At 34.4% G+C, this 27,903-nt stretch overlaps 1 protein-coding gene across 2 annotated transcripts in view; it reads right to left on the reverse strand.

Annotated features, from left to right (window-relative positions):
- Positions 1 to 27,903, reverse strand: part of LOC140449790 (probable multidrug resistance-associated protein lethal(2)03659) — a 70,000-nt gene that overhangs the window by 4,774 nt on the left and 37,323 nt on the right. For both annotated transcript variants that reach the window (XM_072543143.1, XM_072543144.1), the window contains exons 5-9: positions 20,635 to 20,791; positions 15,334 to 16,608; positions 11,971 to 12,385; positions 7,031 to 7,181; positions 32 to 262 (exon numbers count right to left, since the gene is read on the reverse strand). In XM_072543143.1, coding sequence (XP_072399244.1) covers positions 32 to 262; positions 7,031 to 7,181; positions 11,971 to 12,385; positions 15,334 to 16,608; positions 20,635 to 20,791 — 2,229 coding nt within the window. The remainder of the gene's footprint in view (positions 1 to 31; positions 263 to 7,030; positions 7,182 to 11,970; positions 12,386 to 15,333; positions 16,609 to 20,634; positions 20,792 to 27,903) is intronic.

Consider the following 27,903-nt stretch of genomic DNA (forward strand, 5'->3'; position numbering starts at 1 on the left):
CTAATCTGTTTCAGTGTTTTTATTTACTTACCGCTTTCGACGAAAATCAGCGACAATATAACCATAGCAATATATATTACACATATAAAGTCCAGCCAAAAACCAAATGTTCTAGTGGCTGCAAGATACATAAAAAATGCGGCGCTATGATGATTTTGATAACTGTCAAATTCATGTTTGAGTATTTCTTCAGCTTTGAATGCTCGTATAGTAGTCAGTCCTTGAAGTGTAGCTGTTAGATGAGTGTAAATGGGACTTCGAGCTAAAAACAGAGCATAACTTAAAATATGAATCTACCAACCAAATAGAATATTTTTTATTTATCATGACTTGCAATTAGCTTGCATCTCCTAATATCAGCAATAGGAGTACAAAATTAATTTATTATCCGTACTGACAGTATTTCTGCCCAACACGTAGGAACAAGTATGGACAGTGAGATAAAAAAATAAAACAAAATAGAACCCAGGCAATTGTAACGGTCATAGAAGCAACTCCAGTTGCTAATTTTGTATAGAGAGCAAATACTAGGCCAGAAGGTGTTCCGAGAGAAACAAACTCTGCTCAAATGATGAAAAGGATGACAAAATAAGCGAAAATGTGCAAATCTACATAAAACCAATGTGGAAGTACAAACAAAATTCCAAGGTAGGAAGGGGACCTCAAGATAATTACCGTCATCCCTTCTCAACTAAAAGTTGCTAAAAAATCAAGAACAAGCAGGTCTTATAGCACTGTCATAAAAGTATTCAGAATGACAATGAATCACCATCCTGATGCACAACATGATGATTTTTGAGTAAACAAGTCAGCACTAACTTCTGCAGTTCCATAAGACTGTGAACTGTGCTAATGAGTACACAAAGAATGGACTAGTAATATAGTGAGGACTATGGAAGCCCTTTGCGAGGGAGCACACTTAAATGTAGTTGAATATAACATTATGCCCAATCGACTTTATACTATAGGAAATACGCTTATATACTATGCAGGAAATACGCTGTGAAATCGAAAGATTCAGAAGATCGGAAGACATTAGAAGAAAATGTAACGTATAGGGGGGAGATCCGTATCGTCAAAATAGCAAGAGATAAGTCACCAATCGGCAGAAGAAGTATCGCACGACTGCGCAAAAGATGGATTGACAACTTTCCATAGAGGTATTAGTCCGCCAATGAACAAGAAGAATTGCTTATAAGGAGGAAGAAGAAGACGGCTTTATACTAACCAATCTAAGATATAGAAGTTCCATTCTAGGCTTTAAAACTTACCCTGGAGCAGATGTCTCATTATACTATAACCTCATTTTCTTAAAAATGAAACTGATGGTAAAAAAAGATAATAAAATTAAAAATTTCTAATAGTCTACAAGCCCATGGGAGATTTTTAATATGTTATATGACCCAGAACGAATAAAATATAAAACACAGTCACAATGTGTGAGTCACAGGTAAGAAGAACTTTTTTTTTGTATGGCAGTTCGTACAGTATGGCATTCATACACAAAGTTTTGAATCAGTATTAACACCAATTTTTTTGCAACCGTTAATTTGAACCCCATGCTTTGTGTACCGATAAGAATTGGCGGCATAGTTTCTAAGGTTGTTATTGTATTATTGTATTAAACTCTGCCTGGAGGTTACGAGCGCAAAGGCTTGGTGGTAAGAGGAGGGTTGATAGGCCAGGTTAGCATCCTACCCATTGTAAAAGAAAACAAGACTCAAACAACCGATATAAATCGTCGGAACCAGATAGAACCCAAGATGACGAACCACGCAAAGAAAAGGAAAACGAAAAAAAAATAATCCCACAATCAGACAAGCAACATGGAACATTATTTCTTTTAACAACAAAGACCAAGAGATAATAGAAGAGTTGATAAATTAAAACCTAAACATTTGTGCAATCCAGTTAGATCCCAGAAGAAAGAAGTTAATCCCAGAAGAAAGGTTAAAGCCAAAGAGATTAAAACTAATATTTTCTAGCATACAGTGGAGTAAAGAAAGTAGAACGAACACGATCAATCGTAGGTATACTTGTCCATAAAAATGTTTAACATACAAAAAGACAACATAAATAAGTGCCCATATATCTCCGAAAGAATAATACATATCAACATCACAATGGACTACCAAAAATTAAATGTCATATCTATCTATATCCCCGAGGACTGCAAACCTAAGAAGGAACAAGAGGCATTCTACGAACAACTGCAAACCATCCTGGATGACATACCTCATGAAGAACCCTTAATTCTTATGGGTGACTTTAATGCACGAACCGGAAATGAAATAGTTCCAGGAGTAAAACAAAGATTTAATGAAAACCATGTCAACGCACATGGAGATGAACAACAAAGATTCAGATCCGGAAGATCCTGCGTAGACCCCGCGCGCTGTATTTATACTAAGATAAATTACAGAAAAGGCCATCGAGTACAATAAACCAGCATATCAATGTTTTATAGACCTTACAAAGGCTTTCGAACGCATCCAAGTCGAAGATGTCTTAGAGGTACTGTATGAAAGAAACAAACCAATCAATATTATACAAACCATCGAAAACATCTACTTATATAATCGAATACAGGGCAACAAAGATAGATGATAAATTAACATTTATCATCTATCTTTGAAATCGTTAAATACATACAAGAAGAAAGAAGAAGAAGAAAAATAAGTTATTGTATTAAAGTTTTAGTATTGATTTACAGGTGTTTTATCTTGCGTCAAATGACCAGTGGTAACGCTTGAACTTTTCTAAATCAAGAAATGAGAAGATTAACATAAGAAATGAAAAACATTGAGAATGTGAACATTATGTGAAGCAAAATCAAAGATTCTATTATAAAGACACAGAACGAAACTCTACAAAAGAATGAAGAAAGCCGAAAACCTTGGATGACTCAAAAAATACTGGAAATCGTGGAACAAAGAAAACAATATAGAAACAAAAGTTAATGATGTAAACATGCAATGAAATAGAGGAATCGCAAAAAAAACATACATAAAAAAAACAGAGAATTATCTGGAAAATTACGAACAAACACACCTAACCACTTAATCGACAAAAACAATTAACCTACTAGTAACAGAATTTCAATAAAAAAGTATGGACTAAATATATTGAAGATCTTTTCATGGACACAAGAAAGGAACCATCACAAATTGATAGCGAGGAAGCTCCAATAATATTAAAATTAAAGTTTATCGTACTATAAACAACTCAAAATTTGGCAGAGCCTCTGGGCAAAATAAAGTTCACATCGAGCTGATTATACTAATAAATGAAGACAATTTAAGCGCAATAACTATCCTCTTTAACAACATATATAAATCTGGCGAGATACCTGCGGAATGGGTACTATCCATATTAGTTCCGCTACCAAAAACAAGAATCCCAAACACTGTAGTGACTATAGATTAATCGGCTTAATATCACAATTATTGAAAACATTTTTACAGGTTATACATGCAAAAATATTCAGAAAGTGTGAAGCGAATATAAATAATAGACAATTTGTTTTATGTAATGGCTTCGGAACAGTACAAGCTTTGTATAGTTTTACAACTTTTGCTCAAAATGTCGAGAAAAACAATAAGATCTTTCCGTCGCATTCATAGACTACGACAAAGCTTTTGAATTAAGCTAAGTTAAACATAACATTCTCATGGAATTTCTAAATCGAAAAGAACTCGACAAAAATGGTATTAACATAGTAAGAAATCTCTACTGGAACCAACAGGCTGTGGTACCATTAGATGGAAATAGCACAGATGCAACCAGATTAGTAGAGGTGTGAGATAAGGCTGTGTACTTTCACCATTGCAATTTAATAGATACTCCGACAAGTTATTCACACAAGCACTTAAGAGCTGTACAGAAGGAATCAAGATATATGGTGAAAATATAAATATCATTCGTTATGCCGACGATACAGTCATTATCTGAAAGTGAGAGAGACCTGCACACGCTACTAAACAAAATTTGTGATACTGGGGAACATTTTGGTTTAACAATAAACACAAAGAAAACAAAAACCATGGTTATTAATAAGTGGTAAAACCATATTACCTGGATTACTGAATATAAAAGTCTGTAAAATGTTATATCCACTATATCCACTTTATGGTGCCGCAGCTTGATGTTGACTTGATGAGAAAACTGGAAACTTTTGAGATATGGTCTTTTAGAAGAATTTTAAAAATACCAGTGACCGATCATATTACGAACTAAGTGGTGTTGCACAGAATGGGAAGAGATAGAGAACTTTTGACCACCATTCAAAGAAGAAATATATCATATTTAGGGCACTTACTTAGAAATGAGAAGTATGAGATGTTGCAGCTGATTATGAAGGGTAAAATCGTAGAAAAAAAGGGTCTTGGTAGATGACAAATATGCTGACTGAAAAACATTCGCGACTAGACCGGGCTAAACACACAGACGCTTATAAGAAAAGCAGAAGATAGAGATGAACTTGTAATGGTTACAGCGAATATTCATAAGTGGATTTAGCACCAGAAGAAGAAGCCCAAACGTCTTATGGATTGAACAAAATCAAAAATATCAGGGTTCGTCTATGGAAGCAAAATCAAAACCCTAAGTCGTAATACTGGTTGTTGGAAAAACGGAAAAACTGGGAGGATGCACAAATCCTCGCAAACACGATTAAAGAGGCCTCCTAAATAAGAGGGTTGGAAATGTATCCTTCAAAATTATCAGAGGTCTCGATCGCTCCAATCAGAGTACTGTATGCAAATTTTAGCATAGCGAGACAGCTTCGACAGAACTTACTGTTGCTATGAAATGATTTGATATAGCTTTGATACAGGAGCTCTGAGTTTACAATGACAAAATAAAAGGTCTATCGGACATTGGTAAAGAACTTATATACAGCAGATCTACCAAAGTTCCGAATGCCTGAATAAAAATAGTCAAATGATATATTAAAAGACTGCCGTTGATAAAGAATTGAATGATGATTTAAAAAATTAAAACAGACTTAAATTAACTTCACAAATAAAAGGATTATACAAGTTCTAAAATCAAATTCTGTTTTATTTTTTTTTTATTTGCGAAATAATTTGACAATTAATTTTTTATTTACTTTTATTTAAAACTGATAAAGTCTCCGCTATAAATTTTCTCCAAGGTTTGGTCTTAAAATAATTTCACTTAAATCACAAAAAAAAGAACAGATATACAGAAACAAGCAAAAAAATCCCATCAATATTTCAGTTTTGCTATGTACTCCACAGGGTGTTTCAAAAAGGTATGTTATAAAGTAAATCACGCATTCCGGGGACAAAAATTGATTGAATCCAACTTACCCTAGTACAAAAGTGTACACAAAAAAAGTTACAGCCCTTTGAAGTTACAAAATAAAACTTGTTTTTTTGAATTATCTCCTAAACTACTTGACATTTTGTATACAAAAATAATTTTTTATACAAAAGAAACAACAAAATCTAAGCTCACAGAAAAATTTTAAGGGGGTGTGCTGTCCTAAATCCCCCCAAATTTTTCAGTAGGTTCAAATCAAATGAATTTTGTGGCATCATTAGTTTAACATATTATTTTTAAAACTTTTTTGCCTGTTATCACTTTTTCGAAAATCTAGTTTTTTCCTAGTTGGCCATAAAATTACAATTAGATTCTACGGATACAATAATTACAAACAGTTCCATCAATAATAGTCAATAATTTGAAGCTATCATTTATTGTGTGAATAAGATTAATATTAAAAATTTTGATATTACAATGGCCTACACATTTTAGGAAATGGCAGATATGCATTTAACTTTGGGTAAGTTGGATCAGATTAAATTATGATTTCAATAAACTATCGGGAATATGGTAGGTGAATGTCAAGGAAATAGTGCAGCAGCCGCAAGGCGTTATGCAGTAAAATACCCCAATCGAAATACACTCGATAGATGATTATTTCTGACCATTGATCGTCGTTTAAGGGAAACGGGTATATTCCAACCGCAAGTTGCTGGCAATAGTGGTCGTCCAATAATGGATGCAACTGATGAAGACATTTAAGAAGTCATTGAAGAAGTCTCTGGAATAAGTACAAGGGTAATAGCTGCTCAACTAAATGTTCCTCGCGTAAGGTTTGAAGGCGTTTGAAGGATCAGCTGCTTAAACCCTATCACTTAACAACGGTTCAAGAGTTATTGGTTGAAGAATATCCTAAAAGGATTGGATTTTGTGATTGGTTGTTAATGGAAAACACTCGAAATGTTAATTTTATTAGAAATATTTTGTTTGCCGACGAGGCTACCTTCAGTAGAAATGGAATAACAAACGATCATAACGAGCAAATTTGGGCCGACGAAAATCCTCACGAAAAAAAAAAACGACTCATCGCCAAAGGACTTTTAAAGTTAATGTTTGGGCAGGAATTGTGGATAACAATCTAATAGGCCCAGTATTTCTTTCCAACAATTTAAATGGTGATAATTTTTTGCAGTTCTTGGCAAACGATTTACAAGAGTATTTGGAAAAAGTGAATACTGCAATAAGGCAAAATATGTGGTTTCTACAAGATGGCGCTCCACCGCATTACAGTAATGATGTCCGAGCATACCTTTGTAGGCAGTATCCTGGTCGGTGGATTGGAAGTGGTCGTGACGCACCTATTTCTTGGCCACCCAAAATTCCAGGTCTTAACACCATAGACTTTTGCTTTTGGGGGTTTATGAAAGAGAAAGTGTATTCTGTAACAATAGAGGACGAACAACAATTGAGGGTTAGAATAACCTCTGACGAAATTTCGTCAAAAAAATATGATTTTTCAGCGTATTTGGTTTTCCTTATTAAAACAATACAGTTTTTTTCTGTAACTTCAAAGAGCTATAACTTTTTTTGTGTACACTTTTGTACTAGGGTACTTGGTTTCAATCAATTTATTTTTGTACCCGGAATGCGTAATTTAATTTATGACATAACTTTTTGAAACACCCTGTATACTTTAAACTAACCTAACCTCTATTATATTTTACCTAGTTTTTATACTTACTTACTGATTCCACTCGCTTAACATCTCGACTAGTTTTTAAAAATACGACCTTCATTACATAGAACAGTATCCCTATACAGATAGTGGGTATCATGATCCAGTAGGTTAAACTGCCTATTACGAAACAGATCGCACCTACCTCGAGGCCAATCTAAAAACAGATACATGATATACTAACATCAATTCCCCATTATAAATTAATACCACAAAACACGAGAAGCTTTATAAACCTATCCGAAGATATCCTAAAATTTAAAACTAAATCCTTTTATTCCAGAGGAATGGAAGATGCCACTTAAAATAGCTTGACAATATTAACAAAATAGTTAAAGACAATATAAATACATAATATAATTAAGATCAATAGCAAGAGTTTAAATAACGAATAAAAAATCTACACGATTTTGGATACGCAAGATATGTTATTTTTTAATTAGATTATTTTATTTATTAAACCTTTAGAAAAACCTTTATATAATAAAACTAAAAAAAAAATGAAAACAGAATATGTACCTAATTATTATGAATTATTCATAGACATTGTGTTTCTTGTACGGTTATACGAAAACTAACTAAATAATAATTGAAATATTTAAAAAACTTAATTATAATTAGGTACTCCTTTTTTCAATTGTACTATGAAGCTGAATCATGGACATTAAACCGGAATACAATAAATTGACTTAACGCGTTTGAAATGTGGACATTTAGAAGATTATTAAAGATTCCATTGATAGATAGAATCAGGAATACAGAAGTTTTAAGGAGAATAGGCAGAGAGAGGGCAATGAAAAATACAATAAAAGAAAGGATATTGCAATATCTCGGACATGTGATGAGAGGCGAAAGATACAACATCTTTAGACTCATAATTCATGGAAAAGTAGAGGATAGGAGAAGCGTAGGAAGAAGACGGTTTCCTGGTTGAAGAACCTGAGAAAGTGGTTTCGCAAACTCCCATCATCACAACTCCCATCAATGTGACATCATTGTTTACACTGACTATGAAAGATTCAATCAATTTGAAATTTAAAGTCCACAAGTTCACAATACCAGGACACAGTCATCTAAAGGAAGATATGGATCATGGCATTGTTGAAAAAAAAAAAAGAAAGGGACTGAACTGGAGATTTTCCATCCACATGACTGGATGCAGTTGGTCCGCTCTAGCAGCAAAAACTTTACAGTTTATGAAATGAAATAAAAAGATTTTTTCAGTTTCTCTTCTTTATTAGAAGGACCTTTGGTTTTAAGAACTAAGGATACTGAAAGAAATCCTTTTAAATAGCTGGAAACTAGGTGGCTACGTTCTTCTTCTTCTTCTTAGCCTTCTGTCGTCTATATTTTGACATAGGGCTCTCCCAACTCCTTTCATTGGTCTCTATCCTGAGCAACATATTTCCAATTTCTTCCGGCTATTCTTTTAATGTCATCAACCCATCTCATCTGTGGTCTTCCTCTTTGTCGTTTACTTTCGTAAGGTCTCCAATGTTGTATTGTAGTATTCCAACGTTGGTCTTTTTGTCTAGCAGTGTGGCCCACGAAGCTCCATTTAAGTTTGGTAATTTTTATTGCTATGTCCTCGACTTTTGTTTTTATCTGACAGTCGTATACCTAACACTGCTCTTTCAATTGTTCTTTCTGTTGAGGCTAGTTTATTCATGTTTGCCTTGTTTAGGTCCAGGTTTGACATCCATATGTCATGATAGGAAGGATGCATTGGTTGAACACTTTGCTCCTCAAGTATTGGGGTATTTTGCGGTTCTTAAGTATCCAACTACGTTTTCCAAATCCTGCCCATGCTAGTCTTGCTCTTCTAGTAATTTCCGCACTTTGGTTCTCTTTGTCAAGCGTCAGGATTTGGCCTAGGCAGATATATTTCTGGATTTGTTCTATCTCACTGCCATTTATAGTTATACCTCTGGGGTCATCTGGGTTTGTCATTATTTTTGTTTTTTTTTATATTCATTTTTAGGCCGACGTATTGGGAGCTGGCTGGCTCATAATTTGCAGTTCCTCGAATGTGCTCGCTATAATCACTATGTCGTCAGCAAATCTGAGGTGGTTTAACTTGTCGCCATTAACGTTAATGCCATAGGTTGACCAATTTGTAGTTTTGACGACGTCTTCTAGGACTAGGTTGAAAAGTTTTGGCGATATTACTTCTCCTTGTCTCACTCCCCTCTTAATGGGGATGGGATTTGTATTTTCGTCTAGTTGTACTATCATAGTTGCATTTTCTTATATATTATGTATTAGTTGCCTATATCTCGAATCTATTCTCGACTCTCTGTATTCGACGATAGTATCTTCTTCAATCTTACTTTGCTTCCGTGTCCGCAAATCCATCCAATCCAGTCTACCATTTCATTACTTCAACATCGCCTATGGAGACCTCGCAAAGGATTCAATCAATAATAGATATCCAGAAATTAACTCTAAGAAAAACCATCGACCTTACTAATACACATTCCTTCCCAATCCTGGATACTCCGCCTTGGAATAGACCAATCTTACATTCAATCTCTTCTCTATTAAAATACAGTAAACATGAAACCTCAAATCTTATTATACGGCAACATTTCGAAGAAATAATAAGCAAGAACCAATTCCAAAAAATTCTGTAAACAGATGCCTCCAAAAGCGAAGCAGGCGTTGGATGTGCCGTTACCACATATGATGAAATAATAAAATCATCTTTTTTACCGAATTTATGCAGCGTATACACTGGACAACTTTATGCGATACTAAAAGCTTTTAAAAAACTAAAAACAGATGATAAACACCAAGCAATATGCACACACTCCCTGTCGTCACTACAATCGATAAAAAGTCTATACTCTCAGCATACCTTAGTTCAAGAAATCCATAGTATTTACAGTGCACTCACTTTTCAAGGTGTAAATGTCACTATCGTCTTGCTACCATCCCATATCGGCATCCCCGGTAATGAAAAAGCAGACCAAGCAGCCAAACAAGCTTCTTGTGTAAACAGTCAATCCTTAAAAGCCCAACATATTCAAATCCGTAATGACTTAAAGCAAATATTCAAGCAACAACAGTATCATACCTGGCAAACCCACTGCAACACAATCAAGAGTGCATTACATGGGATTCGGCAGACTGTTGAAAAATTTGAACTTCCAACAATCTCTAGAAAAGAAAAAGCTGTCATCCGAAGATTAAGAATATGACATACCCGTCTCACATACTTAATACTTAATGAAGTCCGAGCCGAAGCCCAATTGCCAAATCTGCTCAAGTGTATTAACTGTGAAACACATCCTGATCGAGTGTCCCCGGTACGCAAAATACAGAATGCAACATAAACTTAAGTCAAATATCAAAGACGGTTTAAACTCACCCGATTAAGTCTTTGGATGTTTTCAAGGATGTGTTCCTTTGGATGTGTTCAAGGAACACAAGGATGTGTTCCTATGCTTTTTAGATTACCAAAAGCGTTTGATCGTGTCCAACACCACAAGTTAATGCAGATCCTCAAGAAAGTTGATATAGACCAAAAACACATAAGATGCATTGAAAACTTGTACTGGCATCAAACGGCACAGTTAAAAATAGACAATTCTATATCCAAACCCATACATATAAGAAGGGGCATTCGACAGGGATGTGTGCTTTTCCCTCTTTTATTTAACATTTATTCGGAAGCCATATTTCGAGAGTCTTTGAAGGATGCAAAGATGGGAATCAAAGTGAATGTAGTATTGATTAACAACATACGATATGCTGATGATGGTGTCTTAATTTGTGACAACAGAGTCGATCTTCAACAACTTGTCACTATAATCGGAGAATACAGTAAGCGAATGGGATTAGAGATTAATACCAAAAAAACCAAATTTATGATCATCTCCAGAAACTTGGATGCACTGGAAAACTCCACCATAACACTGAATACTAAGTCCATTGAAAGAGTGAGTAAATTTAAATACCTGGGATCGGGGCTTTTTGAAGACTGGGCATCGGACAGGGAAGTAAAATGTCGAATTGAGCAAGCTCGACAAGCTTTCGTAAAATTCAAGAAGGTACTGACTTGTTCCGAATTCGATCTTCAACTAAGACTAAGGTTTACTAAGTGCTACGTGTGGTCAGTACTGCTATATGGCGTAGAGGGCTAGACACTCAAAACGAGGGATATAAACAGATTAGAAGCTTTCGAAATGTGGCTCTATCGCCGTATCCTAAAAATACCATGGACAGCGAAAATCACAAATATAGATGTCCTTAAAAGAATAAACCAAGAACGCCAACTTTTCGAAACCATCAAGAAAAGGAAAACGGCGTATCTAGGTCACATCATGCGAAATGAAAAATACCAGTTCCTCCAACTTATAATCGAGGGTAAAATTGAAGGCAAGAGAGGAATGGGACGCAAGAAAATGTCCTGGCTCCGAAACATAAGGCAATGGACAGGGATTAACGACATACAATCTCTGATACATATTGCAAGAAATAGAGAATTAATGGAAAATGTGATCGCTAACATCCATTAGTGGATTTGCATCTGAAGAAGAAGAAGATCAAGTCTTTAACGTAATTGGTTTCTTGAAAGACATTCAGTTGTTGAACAGAATATGACCCCTTGTTTTCCATGTACTTTACCTTTAACTTATAACTTAGTGATAAAACTGTTGTATTATTTAGTCATAGGTTCTAAGTTTATAGATTAACTGTAGCAATTAGTAACATGTGCTTTTTGTAATTATTGTACACAATATTGTTTGTGTCAACGGTCTTTGCAGCCGAGACACATTAATTTAAATAAAAAAAAATTTCAATTTTGTTTAATTTTTTACCTCTCCTGTAAAAAGCACATTTTTACTTATTTGCTTTTGTCCACCGACTAATGAATAGTGTAAATATCATACTTTTGTGATTTTATTTTCTACATATAGATTAATCAAGATTTCTATACTTACTTGAAGAGTATCCATGAAAGTCATTGGCAAAACTTCATCTAAAGCACCGATGTCTTTAGAAAACCTATTAAGAATTCTTCCAGAAGGATTTATATTGAAAAACCTCATTGGACTATAAACTATGTTCTCAAACATTTTGTTGTGCATTTTTGTTGATGCTGTTATAGACCATGCGTAAAACGAAGATGATCTGATATTCATAATAACTACCATAAGGACGTTTAGAGCAATGAAGTAGATTGCAGTGTTTTCACTTAAAAAAACTGGAGTTAACCACCAATCAGCAAAGCCTGTAGTGTCATTTGTAGAAGGCGAAAGAGTGGTAAAATCTATCGGTGTGGTAACATTTTCTAAAAGTACAGTTTCCTTATAGGATGGTAAAGTTTGTGAAGATTTCCATTGCTGAATATTGACCCTATAAACCAATCAGAATAAATATTTAAATAAATTAGTAATTCGGATATACGCATCAGAATCAATAAAGGTAATAGTGTCAGGTTTTAGGGTTAGGTAGACATTTGTGTTGATATTAATATTATTTGATACTAATCTGGCCTCAGATGATTAGTGAGGGGCAATAAAAAGCATGAAGTTCAACAAGGGTAGCATTTATACCAAAACCTGGCAAAACGGGTCAGGTGTTGGCAAAGTCTCATATAGCAGTACGCCTAATTTTTTTGGTACTGAAGACATTACAAAAATATATCGACAGATATATAAGAGATAAAATACTTGTTGAGAGACAGATACACCATGTCCAATAGGGATATAGATCAGAAGTATAAACAGAAATATAGTACTGTAACATCTACTACAAAGAGTATAGTACGTTCTGGAAAATAAGGAGGTGGTGGTGAGAGCCTTCCTCTATGTGGAAGGAGCGTTCAGCAATATGCTATTTATAGTAATTCCAAAAACCGTTTGTCTGAAAAAAATAGACGAAGTAAGCTGCAGGAGAATAGAGTATAGAGTGCATACTTAAGAGTCACATGATCCATTTAACACTCTCAGATGAAACCATATTGGAACAAGTTGCCAGTGGATGCCCGTCTTCCTCTTTTAAATGTGCCTATCTTCTAGAGATGATACCGATTTCTACCTAGCGAAACCGAATTCAATGTGTTTTAGGAAACACAGTGGTAAAAATTTGAATTCGGTTTCGCTAGGTAGAAATCGTTTGATTTCTCTTTTTGTTTTTAGATGGCGTAGTTACGTCCGTATATAGTTATTTTGATAACTATTGTCTAGGACGGGAGAGATTTTTGTTTTGGTTCAGAGCACTGGCTATACCGTTCTGGGGAGACCTAAAGAGGTCGAAATACGTATAAGCGGCATAAAAATCTAATACCGTCATTATGTTTTATTACTTACTTCGTTTGGGGTACCAGAAACTGAATTCACTACGAATTTTGACCAGGATGAACGGCATGTGGAATTCAATTTTAGATTCCCTTGCCGAGTAATTTATCGAGCTGTTTGTTTCGCAAGTTTTAGGAAATACAGTGGTAAAAATTTGAATTCGGTTTCGCTAGGTAGAAATCGTTTGATTTCTCTTTTTGTCAATCTTATAATCCTTACAGGATATCGATTAGTTTCCCATGTGGGACTTTATCAAATGCCTTCTCGAAATGAATACAACATGCATACACATCGCAGTTGACATCCCTGGCTCTCTCTATTAGAACTTGCAAACTAAAAAGTGCTTCCCTCGTTCCGAGTCCCGCTCTGAATCCAAATTGAACTTCACTCGGATGTACATGGCTCATCAAACTAATTAATCTATGTTCTTCACATTTTCTAGCGTTGGCTTTTTTAGGAATTGGAATGAATATTGATAGTAGCCAGTCTTTTGTTAAGTAACCAGTCTCGTAGATGTTGTGTAATAGCTTCGTAAGAGCTGTGATTTGATGTACCTCTAATAACTTTAAAAATTTTCCATGTACCTCATCAGATCCTGGTGATTATCTATCATCCGCTTAATGGCCATAGTTACTTCTTCGTTTAATTCTTGCATATATTATTTCCATCTTCGGAAATTATCTTTAATGGTAGTCAAAATCTGGCCTTCAATGTCTACAACTATGTCTGTATTGCGTTGTTTTCTGGTGTTCTGTACCTCTTTAATTTTTTTGTGCATATGAAAATCGCCATGTTTGCATTATAGTATTTCAAATCCGTACATTTCTCCGTCAGCCATGCTTCTTTTGCTCCTTTTATCTTCTTTAGTATAGTCTTACGCAACTTTTTATATTCGTTGTCATTTTTTCCTTTTAATCTTCCTCGCTCTTCCATCATCTGTTATATTTTATCTGTCATCCATTCTTGCTTTTTTTCTCTTTTTGATTTTAGATATTCATGCGAAGTTGTGGTAATAGATATCTTCATTTCGTTCCACTGTTCTTCTTTGTCTCTAGTAGTGTCTTTAACTATTTGCGCAAAAATTCTTATTAATATCTGTTTTTAGTTTTTTCTGGTCATTTTATTTTAGTAGTCTTATATCTATCTTGGGCCTCATTTTATAATGTATAATTTTTTTAAGTCGAATGTTGATATTTCAACCAAAAGACTATGATCTGAGAAGACACCTGTGCCTGGATATATTTTTGTTGATGTGATAGAATTTCTAAACCTTTTGTTTATATGGCATAAGTATGGTTACCCTACTTCCATTATTTTTACCTTAACTGGGAAAATATTATTCGCACGAAAAAATTAGTAAACAAGAAATTGTAGAAAATTTTAGTCTATTGCATTTTTGTCGAAAATTTAAAAATGGAGATGTTCAGCAAAAAGTTCTTCTTTAACATCAAGATGGCGTAATTCAGTCGTGATTAAAGAATAAAATGACGTAAAGATACTATAATTAAATACTACAATAAAATTTGGGGCAGCTTACCATGCAAGCTCAAATGCTATCCCGATTGTACTAATATGGGAGATCCAACCAGACCATATTGCCCTTAGATATAGAATCAAAACTCATTTCCAGATAGACCTAATCAGAAGAGAGATCCAAAGTTTGATGGCCACAACTAGTACACAGGTGGATCAAAAACGGAGGATGTTTCGGGAGCAGAAATGTACAGTGATGATAGTAACAACTGCAGTTCAGAGAGAAAAAATTACAGAGTGAGTAGAAGAGAACAGATGCTTCCGACTTGGCGTCTAAAAACAAATGTAGAAGTAGAGAATAATGGTACTTTTGAGAAAATATCTGTGATTAGTATTTTATTAACTGCATAATGCATCATAAAAAAATCTGCTTTAGATTTTTCCCGATAAAAGTTACGACTGTATAATATTTTAGTATTTCACTATAACGGCAAGAGAGATTATTTTATCATAATTACTAAAAGTACTTACCAGAAAGTAACGAAATACTGGCATATACTTAACAAAGCTTGGCTAAGTATAAAGAGGATCAATAAACAAAAAGCCTTAAGGATATGTCCACCAGCTTGAGCATACTTTCTATAAACACGTCCAGAAATATTACCAGTACTTTTACCTTCTCTTTGTAATACAGGCACTACTTCTTCTTTAGTTTTTTCCTCTTTTGTCTGAACAACTTTAGACTTCCTTCTTATTTCTTCTTCTTCCTCTTCTAAATTAGCCAATAGTTTACTATAATCTGTGTTAGAATCTCTTATATTATTATAGGACCCCGAAACGGCTACTATTCCATTCTTTAATAAATATATATTCTTTATATTCTTTAAATATTGTAGTTGATGTGTGACCAAGACGACGCATTTGTTTCCAAGATAGCCACAAATACATTCTTCAAATATATGTTTGCCAACATGAGTATCAACAGCGGATAGAGGATCATCTAGTAAGTAAATATCAGCGTCTTTGTAAATAGCCCTAGCTAAGTTTATTCGAGCCCTTTGACCTCCACTTAAAGTAACACCTCGTTCACCTGCTAAAGTTCGATCACCGTATGGGAATAGAGTGAAGTCTCTTTGCAGTGCACATACTCGTACTACTTCTTTGTATTTGATGTCATCATATGTTTCTCCAAACAGAATATTTTGTCTTATACTACCTCCAAATAACCAAGGCTCTTGAGAAGCATACGAAACTTTTCCAGTTACATTAACAGACCCACTTTCTAACTCAAGCTCTTTCATAATTACGTGCAATAAGGTTGTCTTTCCACTTCCTACAGATCCAACAACAGCTGCTAAGTTACCAGGTGTTACGTCCATGTTAATCTTTTCTAAATTATTCTCAAACCGTGACTTCAACCATTTAGCAGACGCGTTTTTGATATGAATGCTTCCTTTATCAGAACCAGTTAATTCCTTTAAATATTGTTTGCCGTTTTGTTTACCATTCAGTGAATTTTCAAGCATCTCAAACTTGAGTTCATCATACTGCAAAAATTTCTGGATTCTCTTCATCGATATCCACATTTCGGAGAATTTAGAAACGGCCACGGGCAAGAAGTAAGTAAGCGTGCTCAAGAGACGATAATAGGAAGTAACCGTAAATGCATAGGAAGCTGTTAGAGGATTTCCTGTCAAAACAAATGTAACCAAACATATCGCAACAGCTACGTCGTTTAAAGTCATGGCCATGGACATTAGAATTGCACGGATAATGGATGTTTTCCTGATGAATTTGATTTCATTTCTAAAACATTAAATAATAATAATATATAGTATTAAAATTCTAAAATAAGAATATCGAAAACTACTATAAATGGCATCATTCTGTTTAAAACCCACTGACGAGCTTAGCGTATTTTTGTAGTGTGTGGCACTTGTGGTAAGCGCTATGTATAATTTGATTTATAACCACAAATAACATACAACAAATGTAGTCAATCTATGCAAATTAAACGGTTATACAATCGAACCAACTAATTTTGAACAATCTAACCATTTTGATGGCAATGATAAACCCAGCAATGCAGATTTATGGTCCATAATCAAACGATTGTCCACTCAGCAGCATTTAAATATTTCAGAACCAATCAATAATCATCAAATTCTATCAAATGATAAACAAGAAAGAAGATTCAATCCACTCTCTCAATGCATACGCATCAACCATTGACGATTACTTCAAAAATGGTGTATATATCGCAGACAGATAGTTAAATTAGCCGTTCGATAAAACAGCTAGCCCTTTGATTGAACAACGCCATTGTATTCAAACAGCTAATTGAGATAGTCATCTAGTTGCACGACTAGCCCTTCCATTTGATTGAACAATGGAAGGGCTAGCTTATAATGTCTTACTTATAAAATTATGTTATTTAGTTCACACATGAGTTTATTAATAATTTTCATGCTACATTTAAATCATTTATTGACACAACTTAAACTGCTATCACATTTAGATCCACAAAGAACTTTTTTCTTGAAGCAAGCACATACCATGGTACGGCATTGTTTTTGTGCTGGTTTACACGATTATTTTTGAAAATCTTGCATCACAAACTTTGGTTCTATGGTCACAGCTTCTCGCAAAGATATCGGAGTATCTAAAATTTCATCATCATAGCTTTCCATTGACAAGTGCAATTCATGTCACACAAATCAATTTTTAATATTTCCTGTATTTTATAAACTCCATTTCTAAAATCCACAATTTTTCGATTGATATTTATGGTGTCCAAATGTCCACGATCCACTTTCTGTACACTTATCAGGACACTACTGCCAATAAGTAGAGGTGTCAGTTTTTTTGCTGTGTTCTCAACCTTTTTTTCAGCTGCACGTTTTAAAATTTTGTGGGCCTCATTTCTCTGAAATAGTATGTTTTCTTCCGTTTTACATTTAAAACAGAGTACTGTGGAACCAAAACCTTCTTTTCCGACTACGTTCAATCCACATGTGACATGAACAGGATTATTGGAAGACACAGCTATGGCCGCTAGTGGTAAGATTCTGACATGACACAAATTGGTTCAATGTACTTTATAGTCCTCTTTAACTGACTAGACTCTTCGTCAATGTTATTAGTATCAACATTTCTAGAGTAAAATCGGTAACATAGTTTCGAAACAAATTCAGATTTCTGCTTTAATCTGGAGCCTTCTAAAAATTGCAAGACATGGCCAGACGATGATAAAGATATTAAAAAGAGACATGGGGAATCTAAAATTTGCATTCCACGACATGTCTATTCATCTAGTCAGAAATCCTAACGAATTTGTTTCTCGTACTTATACAGAGTAGATCCGATCTAGATCTAGTAGATGCTACAATCTCGTCAAAACAAAGATATTAAGCAGCAGCCTAGAAAACATCACGAAGGATAACGAGATGGCAATGGATAGCACATGTAGCAAGACAAGACACCAACAGATGGTCTTATAAAGTGACATTCTGAAGACCTCGAGAAACAAAAAGAAGCGTGGGAAGACCCAAAAAGAGATGGATCGACGATATAACAGCTGTAGCTGGAAAGCAGTGGATGAGAATTGCAAAGGATATGGAAGCGTGGAAGCAAAAGCTGCCAAAATTACTGGCACTCTAGGACGTACTGTTCAATACCATTTAAATGCGCCAAATGTGGTAAATCTTATGACTTATCAAGCTTACCACATGCAAGAAATAAAGTTGTTTTTGGTCACAAATAAAATAGATAATTTCTTAATTTATTTCGGAAATTTATGCCAACATACACATTATTGCTGTAGGTCTAAAGCTAAACAACTGACCGCTAATAGTAGCGGTAATGCTGTAATCTACCCCACCATAACATACAATTTCGTTTGAAAAGTATGAAGAATATCTTTTTTCACTGAGGTCCCCATTTAAAACAGTAGGGGATTGGAATTCTAAAAATATAGACTGAAGTTATACAACAGTATAATATTAATTATCATTTGAGTGACTTACTGGCAAACAGTCCAAACAAAATGGCTCATTTTTTAGACTTTGCCTGTACTAAACGAATATCTACTTAAGTCTTCTTAAATAACATTTACTATAAGGGACAACAAATGTACTCAACTTCACTGTCACTTTTAACACTACAATTTCAATACATAAAACAAAAAGTAAATTATCTAGAACTTTACTTATTTGAAGGAAAACTTGAAAACTTATTTTAAGAACATACTTTGCGAAAGAACAGCAACTGGTCCCAAAAACTATACAAATAAATTGGCTTATTACACGAGAGTCACCATTGTCAATTCCTAGAAAAATATATACGCCTATTTTAAACCCAATGCGAAAATAAGATATTAAACTCTATACATACAACAGGCAGTTTAATGCCAATATACTACAAATATTTCTGTTTAAAACACTACGCATTAGGATAACCGCACCCTGGTTCATCTTCAACTTCACCATACATGGAAAAAATAATTCATTAATAATAAAATTAGATCAAGAGTAGAATTGTACAAAAATAGGTTCTTATACCATAAAAAGGGACTATCAATAAACTGAAAGTATTTAAACCATCTAAGATATGCAGATGACGTAGTACTAATAGCCGACAGCTGGAAAGAACTGAAGACGATGATCGATGAGCTTCATACGGAATCCATAAAAAAAGGACTGAAAATAAATCTGAGTAAAACTAAGCTAATGTCGAATAAAGATGATCAATCGACGATAACCATCCAAGGAACAAAAGTGGAACATGTAGAAGTATACATATATCTGGGTCAGAATATCAAGGTAAACAAAGAAAACCAAACTACCGAAATAAGTAGACGAGTAAGAATGGGATGGGCCGCATTTGGAAAACTCTTATACATACTGAAAGACAAAAAGATACCCCAAAACCTTCGAACCAAAGTGTTCGATTCTTGTATCCTTCCCGTTCTCACCTACGGAGCTCAAACCTGGACATTCACAAAAACGAACATGGACAAGATTCGAAAAACTCAGCGAGCCATGGAACGACAGATGCTTGGTATCTCACTAATAGATCGGCAAACGAACGAAGCAATCCGGAACAAAACAAAAATAAAGGACGCCGCGAAACAAGCAGCTAAATTAAAATGGAAATGGGCTGGACACAAGGAACGTCTCGAAGATGGTAGATGGAACAAAGAAGTTGGAAACTGGCGACCGTACGATGCGAAGAGACCAAGAGGAAGGCCTCAAATGCGCTGGAGCGACGATATCAAAAGAGTCGCAGGACCAATGTGGAAACACCTAGCACACAACAGAGATGAATGGCGAGAAATGGGAGAGGCCTTTATTCGACAATTCGGATAGAAAAGGGGCTATAAAAAAAATACCATAAAAACCAATTAGGACATGAATAATCCAACCATCAGAGAAAGGAAAAAGGGAAAAACTAGCCAGAAGATCTTACTAGATAATTACTAGACAACAAGTTTTAACACATTTACTTATTACTTTTTATATTTTGAGAAATAGAATGTAAATTTGCGGTAAATAAAAAAAATTCTACATTAATATGTTTAATATCAGTTAGTTTTAAAAGCCACTGACTATTCTACTGATATTAGGTACTATAAATAAAAACTTTTTAATTATATTTTTAGGAATTTTCTACAGAAGTATTTTGACAAAGTTTTTATGTTGTAAAAAGCACTTTTTGAGTTTCAAATCAATACAGTACATAAAATATAAGTACATTTGTGACTCATTCCCAAAAAACTATAGCAATTTATACTAATAATAGCTTTGGAACCAAATATAAACTTGATCTTCTTACCCTCTCACATACTCCACTAACTTGGCAAATGGGTATTCCCAAGTGTACATTTTGATTACTTGAATTCCAGATATAATTTCATTCATAAGCCTAACCCTTTCATCGGTTCGAGTGGCAGTTGTCAGCCTAAACTGCGAAGTCTTTTTACCCAACCATGCTAAAAAAAACTCTTGAGTAAATAGAAGTGTATATGCTGATAAGACGGGAATATGACTGTGTATCTCATAATGTTTTAACTCAATGTATTTGTAAAATCGTTTCGATTTTAATCGAAATAGAGTGTTTGTATAAACATTCCAGATACCTCTGGCAGGTACCTCTAGTGTGGCTGATGCCTCTAACAAATAAGTTACACACTGGAGCGGAGAACTGGTTCGCCTCGCAATAGAATTTTTAGGTCACTTTAAACCGGGCAAGCAAAAAATATAAAAACATGTAAAATGAAAAACATTTGTTGTTGTTAACAATAATTGACATTTACAAAGTTCGACCCGAGCATCCGAACAGTGAGGACGTGCAGGCGCGCTTTGGGAGAAGCAACCGCCAAGGTTAACAGTACTTATTAGTACTAAGAGGCTACGGCCGCGCAAACTTGGCGTTTTGTTTTCAACCAAAGAGAAGAGTTTATGTGAGGTTGGCTATTCGGACCGTGCAAGTTCGGAAGAGCGACACCTGGTGTCGTAAATCAGCAAAATTTACTGCGCTTTCATGTTAGATCTAGGTTACCGGAAAAAAGTTATAGACGTAGCCCCAAAAAAGAATAAGAAGAAAAAGTAAGATTGAGGTTATGTCGGTATGTTATTAAAAGCAAGTGTAAATACAAATAAATAAATTATTTTAACATCTTTATCATCGTCTGGTCATGTCTTGCAATTTTTAGAAGGCTCCAGATTAAAGCAGAAATCTGGATTTGTTTCGAAACTATCTTACCGATTTTTCTATCAGATGTCGCTATTGCGTCCATAACGAAGTCATGTTATTGTTACTTCTAATAAGACAGAGAATTTTATTTTTCACGTTAAGAACGGCTATGAATAACTATTCTGATGAGCTTTATTAAAGCGAAATACGTATCAATAGATACATAGACGCTTTGAACGTGAAATAAAATCTTTTCTGTCTTTTTCATTTTCTTCGGATCTACTCTGTATGAGTACGAGAAACAAATTCGTTAGGATTTCTGCCTAGATGAATAGACATGTCGTGGAATGCAAATTTTAGATTCCCCATGTCTTCTTTAACATCTTTATCATCGTCTGGTCATGTCTTGCAATTTTTAGAAGGCTCCAGATTAAAGCAGAAATCTGGATTTGTTTCGAAACTATCTTACCGATTTTTCTATCAGATGTCGCTATTGCGTCCATAACGAAGTCATGTTATTGTTACTTCTAATAAGACAGAGAATTTTATTTTTCACGTTAAGAACGGCTATGAATAACTATTCTGATGAGCTTTATTAAAGCGAAATACGTATCAATAGATACATAGACGCTTTGAACGTGAAATAAAATCTTTTCTGTCTTTTTCATTTTCTTCGGATCTACTCTGTATGAGTACGAGAAACAAATTCGTTAGGATTTCTGCCTAGATGAATAGACATGTCGTGGAATGCAAATTTTAGATTCCCCATGTCTTCTTTAACATCTTTATCATCGTCTGGTCATGTCTTGCAATTTTTAGAAGGCTCCAGATTAAAGCAGAAATCTGGATTTGTTTCGAAACTATCTTACCGATTTTTCTATCAGATGTCGCTATTGCGTCCATAACGAAGTCATGTTATTGTTACTTCTAATAAGACAGAGAATTTTATTTTTCACGTTAAGAACGGCTATGAATAACTATTCTGATGAGCTTTATTAAAGCGAAATACGTATCAATAGATACATAGACGCTTTGAACGTGAAATAAAATCTTTTCTGTCTTTTTCATTTTCTTCGGATCTACTCTGTATGAGTACGAGAAACAAATTCGTTAGGATTTCTGCCTAGATGAATAGACATGTCGTGGAATGCAAATTTTAGATTCCCCATGTCTTCTTTAACATCTTTATCATCGTCTGGTCATGTCTTGCAATTTTTAGAAGGCTCCAGATTAAAGCAGAAATCTGGATTTGTTTCGAAACTATCTTACCGATTTTTCTATCAGATGTCGCTATTGCGTCCATAACGAAGTCATGTTATTGTTACTTCTAATAAGACAGAGAATTTTATTTTTCACGTTAAGAACGGCTATGAATAACTATTCTGATGAGCTTTATTAAAGCGAAATACGTATCAATAGATACATAGACGCTTTGAACGTGAAATAAAATCTTTTCTGTCTTTTTCATTTTCTTCGGATCTACTCTGTATGAGTACGAGAAACAAATTCGTTAGGATTTCTGCCTAGATGAATAGACATGTCGTGGAATGCAAATTTTAGATTCCCCATGTCTTCTTTAACATCTTTATCATCGTCTGGTCATGTCTTGCAATTTTTAGAAGGCTCCAGATTAAAGCAGAAATCTGGATTTGTTTCGAAACTATCTTACCGATTTTTCTATCAGATGTCGCTATTGCGTCCATAACGAAGTCATGTTATTGTTACTTCTAATAAGACAGAGAATTTTATTTTTCACGTTAAGAACGGCTATGAATAACTATTCTGATGAGCTTTATTAAAGCGAAATACGTATCAATAGATACATAGACGCTTTGAACGTGAAATAAAATCTTTTCTGTCTTTTTCATTTTCTTCGGATCTACTCTGTATGAGTACGAGAAACAAATTCGTTAGGATTTCTGCCTAGATGAATAGACATGTCGTGGAATGCAAATTTTAGATTCCCCATGTCTTCTTTAACATCTTTATCATCGTCTGGTCATGTCTTGCAATTTTTAGAAGGCTCCAGATTAAAGCAGAAATCTGGATTTGTTTCGAAACTATCTTACCGATTTTTCTATCAGATGTCGCTATTGCGTCCATAACGAAGTCATGTTATTGTTACTTCTAATAAGACAGAGAATTTTATTTTTCACGTTAAGAACGGCTATGAATAACTATTCTGATGAGCTTTATTAAAGCGAAATACGTATCAATAGATACATAGACGCTTTGAACGTGAAATAAAATCTTTTCTGTCTTTTTCAAATAAATTATTATATTATTAAATTACAGCATTACTGTTAATATGGATGCAATAAATTTTTTCAGGGGAGACAAAAAACTTTCTGTAAATTTTTGTTTTAGCAAATAGAAAAAACCAAGATATACATTTGTGTAGATATAACAAATTTGACATTTGAAGATATTTTAAAAAAGTTATTTGATCTTTTTTTAATGGCATAGCTGTTAATCATTCAGCCAGTCACAATCAGATTATAGTGTAATTATTGAGTAATTGTCTTGTTACTTAGCTGAGTAAACTTAACTTATTTATTCCTCACATAAACGAACAAAGCTTAAAAATAATGCATAAATTAGCAGGTTAAGCCCATGATATCATCATATTGGTTTGAACAATTAATTCTTTCCCTGTAAACTTTTGGACAGCGAATATATCTTAATGCATCTTCAGAAAAACTTGAACTTGATGCATTTTTGTAAACTTCAAAAAAATAACATTTAAACATTAAACTTGATTTTTGGGTTAAAGTGAACTCTAAGTGAGTGTTATGAAACTAAAATTTACACTTAAAAGTGAACTTTTATTTATTATTTATTTCAAACTGACTTAAAAATCGGGCGCAAGAATAATGCATAATTTAGGTTATGTTACTTATGCTTTTTTATGATATAAATCCACTTTTCTCTTTGTAGTAATTTGTGCTTCGAAGTTGGAAACGAATACAACTTAAATTGACAATTTTTTGTTGTATTTTTATAACTTATAACACAGCATTTACTAAATCCGATTTTCTTCAGTGACAGAAGGTGTAAATAAACAAACGAATATGAAATATGACAATTTGACAATTGACAATATGAATTTATGAAATCTATGAAATCTGCAGTAAAAAATGCAAGATTTCTCCGCTACTCGCGCACGATCGTTTCTCGTATCACATCCAAGTACTTGCACGTCGCCAATTGTTAAACCGCAGAGAAGTTGCCTTTATAGGCTTCTCTCGGAAACGTAGTTCAACTTTACGAAACGAAGAATCGGGTTACTCGCATGGTGTCGGCAGGGATGACACTGTAAGGCCTTGTTTTACAACCAAGGTCAGACAGAAACGGACCCTGCACCTATGATGAGAGAAACGTGAAGCGGATCCTTTCCTGAGAAATCAGGAAGTGGATGGTTGTAGCAACTCAGTCTCAATCTGGCAAGACTAAAACGATAGTATATAAGAACAATATACAGCGGGATGTATGAGGGCAATATACACATTGGAATGCACACCCCAACACAGGCACACATAGTAGTAGTTTAGATGGAGAAAAATTTAAAACCCAATAAATATATACACGGAGTGTGTGAGAGCAGTATACACTTAGGAATGCACACTCCTTAGTTAAGTTAGATTATTAGTAGTAGTTAGGATAAAAAAGAAAAAAAATCGCTCACTGTCTAAACAAAACCATGTCCTCTACAAAACATCGAAAGTTTTATACTAATTTGTCCAAAAACGCAAATCTAAACGCGAATTCCGAGCACCGAGGTCATGTGCGGCATACATGGGCTCGGTGGCCGGACCCTACTCGGATGCCCAGCCGACGAGGAGAACAAATTTTATTTTGCCAAATCGGCGGCTGAGCGTACGAACACACACTCTTTTCGGACAGAGAGTCATCAGCCCAGGCTGGTGGCTCTCTGTTCAGAACACACACTTTTCTTTTAGGGACACCAGTCCCGATGTCAAGGTAGAGTTAATTCTATAGGGTCAGTAAAGTAAATAGGGAGAAAAGTCGATATGTGTGCTACCCCTACAGTTAGGTGGCTTAACCACAGTCAATAAAACAGAGGGTATCCCATTACCCAGGGCACCCAAAGTAATTTTTAGATCATAAGCCTCCTCACCTAAGTTACACGCTGAGGAGGGGTGGAGAAAAAGCCTGGGGGTCAGATAGGTACCACTTCAATAGCGAAGTGTGACCAGTTTGATCTTCGCATATGTGGATCCCACTTTAACAATGGTATACACATGTTCCTTAGGGGCAGTGTTGATCACATGTGTGTGTATGTGTGTGTGTGTGTGATATTTACAAAAAAAAATAAAAATCTTCTGGGTACCATCAGGAAATACCTAAATAAATATAGGGCATTGTATTTTATTTGCATATTTTTAAATTTAATTGTTTTGTATGCAAAATAGTTCTAAAGTATCTTAAGGTACACATTACTCTTAAAAAGTAATTAAATATGATGTAATTAACATGATGTTACAAATTTATCGCAAAACAATTTTTTTTATTGCAACACAGAAACACCCCACATGTGCTGCATTTATTGTGAGGATGTGACTGGATATCTTGGGCACTACAATACTCACACTGGCCTCTAATACCTTCGTATTTGACCCAGTTGTAAACACTGAAGTTGTACTTTCGACGCTTTTGTGACGGTTTCAAATTGAGTTTCTCTTCTTTGATTCACATTTGTTCATATTCAGTAATCCTTGAGAGACTGACCTTCGAAACTCAAACGTGCTCATCTTTTGAATAAGGTCACACTGTATAATGTATGAATTAGCAAATGCAATATCAAGAATCCTCAAAATAAACGATGCCCATTTTTTTTATATACGATTCATACCATAGGTGATACGAAGTTGATCAGCATAATCTATCCCACCCATATGACGATTTTAATCATCCACAACTACTGGACAACTTATATCAGCTTTTGTACTATATGTGTGCGTTCTTTTGACTGATATCTGCTCGATACTAATATTCTATTCGTGGAAGTAGTTAGAATAACTGATTTTTTAGACCGTTATAATCGCCAGGTTACACCGTAAATTAAAAAAAAAAGAATGGTATAACCAAAACCGGAATTTTTTAATAACCGTAATCCCTACATAAAAATGATTTAGGTGCAAATAAAAAATGGAATTGCAAAACAAAATTTTAGTTTACTTTGGGAGCCATAAAACTGTTTGAACGGAAATTTGCCAAAGGACTCTAGATAACTTGAAGAAAGTGTGTAAATATTGTCAAGGTCGAAAATAAGAACTTGGAAAATAAATGTCGCATAGATGTAATTACTTAAGAGTTAATCTGATTATGAAAATAAATAACATAATATAACATTATGAAATGATGTTTCCTTTATCTGTTATTTGTTATTTTAGTAATAATACTATAAATAATAACGAAGTTAAATTAACCTTTATCAATAAGTAAGTAGTATTCTATTGTACTCAGTGTTGGTTTAAATTAACAAAAATGTGGCCAAATATAATCTAATATTATTTTTTAATAGTTTAGGACTATTTTAGCAGATAGTCTTATTTCCACAGATTAGTTTAATACTTCCATTTAAAATCCACAAGGAAACTAAGTTCCTGTAGTTGGCTGTATACCATATAATAAAAAATGTTCCAATAAAATCCTTTATAAAAAGGTATATAAAAAACGCCGTCGGGCTATGTTAAAAAGACAAAACGTTTTCGAAATAAGTATTCCATCATCAGTGTCAATATATTATATGAATGTAGCCACTAAATATGAGGGTAAAAACCCTTTAAAAATTAATATGTGAAGTTTAGTTTACATTATGTCGTGTTTACAAATAGGATGGTAAAGTTACCGTTGGATTAGTAACATGGTGACATATGACTCTACATTAAGTTGCCAGTCCTGAGACGGTATGTCTACGAGGACTTTATTAAAGCTTAATAAAGCCTCGATAATAAATTAAAGGCTTTAATAAAGTCCTCGTAGACATACCGTCTCAGGACTTGCAACTTAATGTAGAGTCATATGTCACCATGTTACCAATACAACGGTAACTTTACCATCCTATTTGTAAACACGACATAATGTAAACTAAACTTCACATATTAATTTTTAAAGGGTTTTTACCCTCATATTTAGGGGCTACATTCATGTAATATATTGACACTGATGATGGAATACTTATTCCGAAAACGTTTTGTCTTTTTAACATAGCCCGAGTGGGTTTTTTATATACCTTTTTATAAAGGATTTTATTGGAAAACTTCCATTTAAGACTTAATAAATGCATCGAAGTGTCCTTAGCGTCCACCACTTGCCTCACCATACGCACGAAGTTTACATATTCAATTTATTCAGCTTCAATTCGAGATTTGCAGTTTGATTCCA

The sequence above is a fragment of the Diabrotica undecimpunctata genome, chromosome 9 (assembly GCF_040954645.1).
Source record: "Diabrotica undecimpunctata isolate CICGRU chromosome 9, icDiaUnde3, whole genome shotgun sequence".
Taxonomy (NCBI): Eukaryota; Metazoa; Arthropoda; class Insecta; order Coleoptera; family Chrysomelidae; genus Diabrotica; species Diabrotica undecimpunctata.